General features: G+C 34.6%; 1 protein-coding gene across 1 annotated transcript; it reads right to left on the bottom strand.

Moving 5' to 3' along the window:
• Positions 1-323: 323 nt before the first annotated feature.
• On the bottom strand, positions 324-3,712 carry LOC136816954 (uncharacterized). The gene has a single exon (XM_067073295.1). It carries the CDS (start codon positions 1,172-1,174, stop codon positions 485-487), a length of 690 nt encoding a protein of 229 aa, XP_066929396.1. The 5' UTR covers positions 1,175-3,712; the 3' UTR covers positions 324-484.
• Positions 3,713-8,630: the final 4,918 nt, after the last annotated feature.

Below are 8,630 nucleotides of genomic sequence, written 5' to 3'. Positions count from 1 at the left end.
TTTCGCTCCAAAACAATTGGAAAGGTTAATCGTTCTACTTATGCTTGGTGAAAAAATAAACTGTTAACCACCAAAAATACTCATTTTATTAACAAAATTGTCAGCCACTTTGAAAATGTCACAAAACAGGCCTTTATTTTTGAACACGATCAAAGGATAACAGAGCCAGATTAAAAATCTAAATAGAGTGAAGAGGGTTTATATAAACTCAAAAACTCTCAGAGAACACAAACTTGTTTCGCTTAAGAGTCACAGAGATATGTTTACAGGCATTTGAGCAGAAGAGGTCAGAGAGTTTGTTCAAATTAAGGAGACAGATTAAGTTAACAGATTTGGATCTCCTCTTATATACCGGGTGCGCCACAAAAAAGTTTCTCTCTTTAAAATTAATTTTCTATTGGCGCACCCAATATAAGAACATTGACATATGTAAATACTAATAATTTAAAGAAAAATTTACAAAATGTTTAGAAATGTAAATATGCTATCTACATAGTTTATCATAGTTTTGTAGTACCTTTTTTCCAGGTACTAAATTGTTACTAAGCCCTGGTCTCTTCTTTTTACTTATAGACTGTCCTTCATCGTCACTATTTGGATCATTCGTTGAAGCCATAAAATTGTTCTTTTTCTTTTTCTTTTTAACAAGGTCTGGTTGACTTACAATATTTGGTTCTTTAAATTCCATACTGTGTTCTTGTTGGCTCAACAGTTTATGAGCAAATTTACATTTATCTCCAAATTTACAAGTCCCGCTTTTGAAAAATTTTACACAAAGTTTTGTTTTCTTTACTTCAGATTCTTTAGCTTGCTTTTTTCTCTGACGCTGATTTGGTTCCTGATCCTTGGTTTCAGTAAGTCGTTTATGTTTAGAAAGTGTCTGTTCTATACTTGCATTTGATTGTGCAAAAGGATCTGAGAATATTGAATTTTGTGATAATTTCCGTTTATTAACGTTCAATTCGGGGAGTTTATGTTCACCTTTCTGTTTCAAGATAGCAGAAGGGAGTGGAAGTTTGTTTACTTCAGATTCACTTTCTTCATCTGATGAGCCATCTGTTGACGAAAATGGAGGAATTTCTTTCTCTTTTCTGTTTTCTTGCTTTTCCTCTGATCCGTCCTCAGTTTCTGATTCTTCACTCGAAGAGCAGCTGTAATTTGCAACTAGCGACATAACCTTTTTAGTTGAAGAATCTATTTTTCAATCTAGATTTCAGAAATTTTTTCACTCATTTACTTCAATTCTTGTTTTAATAGGGGAGGGGGAATTTGTACTAAAATCTCAGACAGATATATAATTAATACTTAAAGGGTTTTCTAGAATCTTTTGCTTTTTGCATCCCTCCACCCCATGTATGTACTAATTTTGACACAGGGAACACAAATTTTGGTCTTCTCAGGACTTTGTTTTCTCTGGACATTTTTCTCAAAACAGCTGATTTTTTTGCAACATAATATAAAATTTTGCCAAAATTGATACTTGGTTCTTATACCATAATTACCTATTATATCTAATGTAACATTTTATGGAAATTATCGAGCCTTTTATTAAAAGACACACACTTAAGGGGAGGTCTAAAACAGGGTATCTTTCAAGCACTTTTTACCATGGACTATTCGGTAAAAAAAACTGAACTTCCGGCTAGTTCGAAACACGGGTCCGGGTCACAGGGCATGGGTTACGGGGCAGGGGTTACGAGGTCACGGGGCACGGGGTAAAGGGGCAGCTCTGATCAAAGTAATTCAAACAGAAAATGTTTTAAAAACGCTAAAACTTGTTGAAAAAAAACGATTTGAAGGTGTTTTATCCACGTATGACTATTTAAAAAGTCAAAATCTAACCACGTGCTTTCCACGTGCTTTCGAAGTTTGCGTCGTGTACAACGCAGACAAGAAAACACCGTAACATACTACATACATGTAACAAGCTTATATTATCAATAATACACTTTTAGTGCTGTATGCATGTTATATGGGATATGTAAGTAATATACATTTTACAATTCCCATCACCTGAAAACAGAGCTTTCTCAAGAAAACGATAGTACAGCCATTGTTAAATCATATCTTATTATATCCCCTGCATCACTCTGAGTATGAATAAATATAATTTCAATGTAACACGTGACCCGTGTTTCGAACTAGCCACTGAATTTCGGTACTCTTGTGGTTTTTGATTTTATGATTTATCTAAATTAGCAAATTTAAAGTCCTATTTCAAGTTTACCTTCTTCCATGGTATAAAAATGAGATTATTAGTTTAGTTAATTTGGCTCAAAATAAAATGATCACTTTTATCAAAAGACAAGATGGGAACCAATCAAGTGCACCCATTCGTAACCTCTTCAACTCTCTATTGTACAAACACAACTTGCAGAATACCATTAACGAACCCACACGCATAACAGATACCTCAAAAACTCTGATTGATCATATTATTGTACCAGCCAGATGCAAACATAAAATAAACAATTCCCATTCAATTGATCCTGCCATTTCTGACCATCATCTTATCTACTGCTCCTTCTCGGCTATTCAAATAAAAGATAAACCAATATAAAGAACTGTTTACAACTATAAAAACATTGATACTGCTAAATTAAAAAACGACATTGCAGTAGCTCCCTGGCAAATTTTCGACATATTTGACAATGTAGATGACACTCTTTTTGTTTGGGAAGGATTGTACAAGAATGTAGTGAGCGAACATCTGAAAACTCGAAAAGCTAAAATTAGACACAAGTCGCATCCATGGATCAATGGTCAAATTCGAAAACAACTCAACATCAGATTCAAACTGTTGAAAAAGGCCCAAAAGACACCCAAAGACTCACATGAATGGAAACTCTATCGAAGGGCTAAAAAAACTGCTGAAGCCAAATATTGGAGAGAGAAATTTCAAGGCATTTCACCTTCAAGTAAGAGCTTTTGGAACAGTATAAACGAATTTATTAGTAAGAGCAAAAAGAACAGTATTGGTCCCCTTGAGGACGAAAAAGGGGTCCTGACCACAAGCGATTCTGCTAAATGTGAAATTCTGAACAACTACTTCACAAACATCGGTAAGGTAAACAAAATTCCTGAAAACGCCAAACTGCAAAGTCATGTCTATCAGGTAACACCAACTTTGCTGCACATCAACTACAACTTTTACAAACTAAGTAGAACATTTAATGGTGTATTCAAACCAAACAAAGCTGGAGGTCATGATGGAGTGAGCTCAAAAATCGTCAGGATAATTGGTGAAGATATCCTACCAGGACTCCACTACGTTGCTAAATCCAGCTTCGAAACTTGCGTATTTCCAACCAGCCATTAAGTTGCAAAAGTTAAGTGTATCTTCAAAAATAAGGGTGCAAAGACCAAGTGTGAAAACTATCGACCCATATCATTGCTGTGCCTACCAGGAAAAGTTCTCGAATCACTTATCACAACAGATATCGACGACCACGTTTATCACCACCAGCTCCTCAGTAATCATCAGTGGGGATTTCAAAGGTTAGATCACCGGAGCTACTGTTACTGCACATGTGTGGAAGATGGTCAACCTTACTAGATAATGGCAAGGTTATTGGTGTCTTACTAATCGACTTTAGCAAGGCATTTGACAGCGTTTGCCGTGAAACTCTCCTGAAAAAGCTACTCGCAATCGGTATTTCTGGTGATATGTATGAATGGTGTAAGAGCTACTTAGTTAATTGAAAGCAATTCGTTGTTATTGGAGAACCAGTTGAACAGAAGCTGGTTGGAAGAGTATATTGTATGTACTAACGCAGATTGCTTTATATTATGCACAAAGTTTTTTACAAAAACATTGACAGTGAAATTGGAAAAATGTTCTGTGTACCAAATGATGATACTCCTCAAAGAAGAGATCATCAAATTTCCATTTCAAAACTATACAGAACACAGAACCAAAATAAATTTGTCAGACGAGCATTGAAAATTTGGAACTCAATGCCCAATGAACTTATGGTGTGAAATCATATATGCTTTTTAGGGATAAATTACCCAAATTTAAAAATAAGATTAATAAATTTTCATTTGTATACAATTCATTTAACATACACAACGATTTTATCTTTCTGTAGTCTATTTTTTATATCCCAATCTACTTATACTTATTTATAAACCTTAATACTTTTACTTTTGTAGTAAGATTTTCCTTACTAAATTACATAACAATGAATTTCAATACTACAACATTTAGCGCTCTTCTTACTACAATTTTAGGCTTAGTCTCATAATCTTCGTTTTATCACACTATCACTTCTTACTTTATTTCTAAACCTCAGTCTCAGTCTTGCCTTGCTCATTAAACCTCCTATGTCAGAAACTTTTTTAGATTTTATAGATTTTTAACATATATATAACTTTTAGATATTTTCATTTTCATTCTAATTTATTGAATATTATGTTGTAGGTCCACATCAGCTATGTCTGCCCTCTTGTAACCCACATTATCAAATAAATGAAAAAAAAAGAAAAAAGTTGGGTACGGTTTGTTTGATACTGCCTGTGAGTGAACCCTTGTTGACAAACTATCAAAACTTTGTAAACCCAGGCAGACACACAATTAATTTACTAAAACCTCTTTTATATACAAACTCAAAAAACTTTCAAAACTACTTTTATAAACTACATCAAAACATCAGCCGGGGATATCCGGCGCACAAGTCGCAATTTCCAGACTGGTATGCGGGCACATAGAAAAATATACAAAATCCGGTGGAAATTCAGATCAGTGGACTGGTTGCGTATGTATTGGCCAATCAAATGCACTCGCATGAGGATGGACAAATATCCCTGCAGACAAGTTGTTAGACCAGACTGTAAACCAGATACAAGATTATAAAAGACTAGACAATGAAATAGTTTACAGTCTGGATATCTAAGCTAAACACCTATCTGAAGGGTTGGTCTAAAAAGCAGGGTAGCCAATTGGGGTAGCCAATTGGGCTAGGTTATGGGGTACCTAAATATTTTACAGACCAGAATAGAAATACCGAAAATGAATGCATAGAACCACATTTTACTGACCAGGGAGCATGAATCTGATTGATACTTAGATTGATCATGTATGATTCCAAAGATAAACAAAGATATAAATTACCACGTGTTAATGCACGAGGAGTTAGAAATAGAGCTTCATTATAATAGAGCTATTTCAAAAGACTTTTTGTACCTATTATAAGATACCATATTTAAAAATTTTGAAAGGAATTAATTGTTTGAAACATCTAAACATGATTTAAATTAAATAAACCAGCCGAGGCTGGAAGGTCAGCCAATAGAGCTTAGCTAGATAGCTTTAATAAGTGGGTTAACAGATGTAAGAGATGTACTGAAACAGAGTAGACTAAAAATGTTGAATACACGCTTTTTCTTTTATAAGAATAACTTCTATAAGAATATCAGGGTGAGATTTCGGGTTTAAAACAATAGGCCTATTGTTTAGAACAATAGAAAAATAAGATTAATGCTTACCCTCAACCAAAGTACACTATTCTTATAAAAAAAAAGCATGTAATGTACAAAATGTGAAACATTTGATAACAAGCCTGAGAGCTCCTTCACACCTCCCCCCCCACAAGAAACTCAAAGTATACTTCTCTTTAGCATTGTAGCACTGTTTTTATGACATCAAACAATTAAGCTATAGTTCATTACTATAAAATAAAAGAGAAACATAGTGTAATTAAACTTTTTGTTAATTTCATTCCAGTCAGTTATGATACATTTTTTCTGTTCGATGTAGACAATATCCATATCTGACCAAAGTGTTATACTAGAAATAAATAAGAAAATTGCCGAAACTTCAGAAACTGTACTTTTTGTTTTACTTGATAAAACTCCAATTTCACTTTAAACTAACAAGCTACAAACTTTAAGTCACAAAGCGCAAACTCCAGAAAAACACAATTTGCATCAAAAACTTTACAAAACGTAGTTCATATTTATAACATTTCATCAGGAACTGTATTTTGGTAGACTTGGTCAAATTACAGAAACCATTTATCAGTTGTCTGCAAGGGCAATGAGGTACGTAAATACTGACTGCTATTCAGTCAAGCCAAATTTGGCAAGGTCAGAAAAACATAATTTGCATCCAGTCTGCGTAAATAAATTTTGTAGTTTAGTCGCAAATGATAATCGAAAGCAAAACTTAAATTCATAACTATGCGGGGAAGCTCATTTTCCCCCGTTTTGCTTTAAACTCCCTTTTGATTGGTCTATGAATTTGGGCGATCGCCTTACCGCCTTTAGCGGAATAAAACACATGACATAATAAATAAATTCAACAAGGCACGAAGTAGCAATTAATTTCAACTGGGAGTCCTCTCTTCTGTGCCAAGCACTGGCAGTGTTTTTTAAACTTTAAAACAATGTTAAATGAAGACCAGATGGATCTGTTGTTGTGTAACTTGGCGATATAATTCATTAAATTCTAGAACCATTTTTCATAACTTTCTGCAGTCCGCTTTCTGCAAGTCTGATAAGAGATATGTATAAACTGTTATCGCCATTCATTCCATTCCATTATTCGGTCAAAACGTGCGCCAAAGTTAGGAAAGGTTAGAAAAACACAATCTGCGCCGGAACTGCATGAAAAATAGTTTGATCAATTTCACAGAACTGTATATATTAATATTAATATAATTGATCAAATTCCAAAGACCATTTGTCATAATTTTTCAAGTCCAATAATAGGAGATGTGATGTCATCATTTGGTTCCCGTCATCTGACCGACCCTGATTTACGGTCAGCAGGTAGAGTTGGAGAGTCGGAAAGCTTTTCCGCTGCTTTGCTGGATTTTCCACTGTCGACCTCTGCACGCTCTGTGTTTACAAGTTTTCAAATCGAAGTAGCGAGCCACATGCTAATGGAGAGTAAACCGAAAACCAGTTTATCCACGGTTTCTCAATTTCTTAATTCGGATCAGTCCACACGACGGATTCCCTTTCAACAAGATGTAACTGCTTCTTAAAAGAAAAATATTTTTCAACCGAATGACGAACGACCCCCACTTTTTAAAGTAGAATGACGGGAACCAAAATTTTTTGCGATCGCTTTTAGTCCAAAAAAGCACAATTGCATCCAGTCTTTATCAAATGTAGACGTAGCTGACTTTTGTAACTTTATCAAATTCCAATAACATTATAACACCATCAATCCCACCTAGAGGCAAACAAGAAAAATATGTTTTATTGCAAAACGGCAATAAAGTATCAGAAAATTCAACATAAACAAAAACTTGAGCAAACGGCTTTAAAGCTTCAAAAGATATAGAAAAGAGTCCCCTTGATAAAATCATGTGTTGATTTGCCGAGTTAAAAAAAAATGCAGAAATTGAAGCTTGCAACAGATTTATACTGGAAATACTTTGGTACAAACTGACTTTTATCACATCTGACTATCGCTTGAGCCGCCATTTGAACACCACATTATGATCTGTTAAAACAACGTACGCTAAAAGTACCCAAAAAGTTACCGATCGGAAGAAAGTTGAGGGAGACAAGATCTGTAAAAACAACGTACGCTAAAAGTACCCAAAAGTTAACCCGATCGGAAGAAAGTTTAGAAATCAAAGTGAGATCGGAAAATCGGATTTTTTTTTTGCCGTCTTATGATGATGATGGAACTGGAAAATTTTACCTATTTGAATGCTCAGCTTAGGCTGACCAACAATAGATCCAATAACAAAGGATTGTTAAGATATGACAAGATTAGAGATCATATGGCCCAAAGGCGATTCCAAAGCTATGATCATCGAATTACAGCTTCACAGAAAGAAAAAAAAACATAAATAAATCTAAATCGAAATATTAAAACTGGTTTGTATATAGTTTTTATTCGTCGGAATTGTCAAACGAAGCCAAGAAGGAAGACAAAATGGCGCCAGGTCTCTTGAGAAGTAACAAAGTTCAGTACCTTTGGAAAAAAGGCTATTGTGGCTGAAGTTCGGAAGGAATCTTAAATTTTATTACATGGAATCATTAACAAGATGTTGTAATAGTATTCCACATGAAAACAGGTTTCAGATTTCAAAAGTTTAGGCAAAAAGAGGTACCCCATAACCTAGCCCAATTGGCTACCCCATTGGCTACCCTGCTTTTTAGACCAACCCCCTATCTGAACGTTTATTAGCTGAGGGAAAGGCTTTCTTCACCATCCATCCTCCAACAAAAGTGGACAACAATTAATACCACTGGAATGCATTGGGCCATTCCAGAATTTGTCTGTAACAGGGGGGGAAGAACGACTCTTAATTTCCGAGGGCAAAAGTTTTAACCTAAATTCAAAATTTCCAAACAAGACGTGAGAAGAATAGACCTTTTCGCCTATCCATCCGCCATCTTGAATTGTATGCAAAAATATAGGAACGAAAATGCCGTGGTTGGATTTAGTTGGAAAGTATGCAAAACATATGCAAGTTTACATAAAGATTAAAAAGACAACAAAGCATCTTATAAATAAATATTATAATCATTAGAACAATAAAAGATGGAATTTTTTAATCCAAAAAGAAATATTTACAGAATAACAAAAGCCTTTTAGAAATTTGTTCTTAAAGACATGCATAATTTGTTTTCATGCCATTAAAAAACTCCACAAAGACGAAGTACAC

The sequence above is a fragment of the Clytia hemisphaerica genome, unplaced genomic scaffold (genome assembly GCF_902728285.1).
Source record: "Clytia hemisphaerica strain Z4C2 unplaced genomic scaffold, Clytia hemisphaerica genome assembly, whole genome shotgun sequence".
In the NCBI taxonomy this organism is placed as follows: Eukaryota; Metazoa; Cnidaria; class Hydrozoa; order Leptothecata; family Clytiidae; genus Clytia; species Clytia hemisphaerica.
Note: the sequence above shows the minus strand (reverse complement) of the source record. Positions and strands in the feature narration are given on the sequence as shown.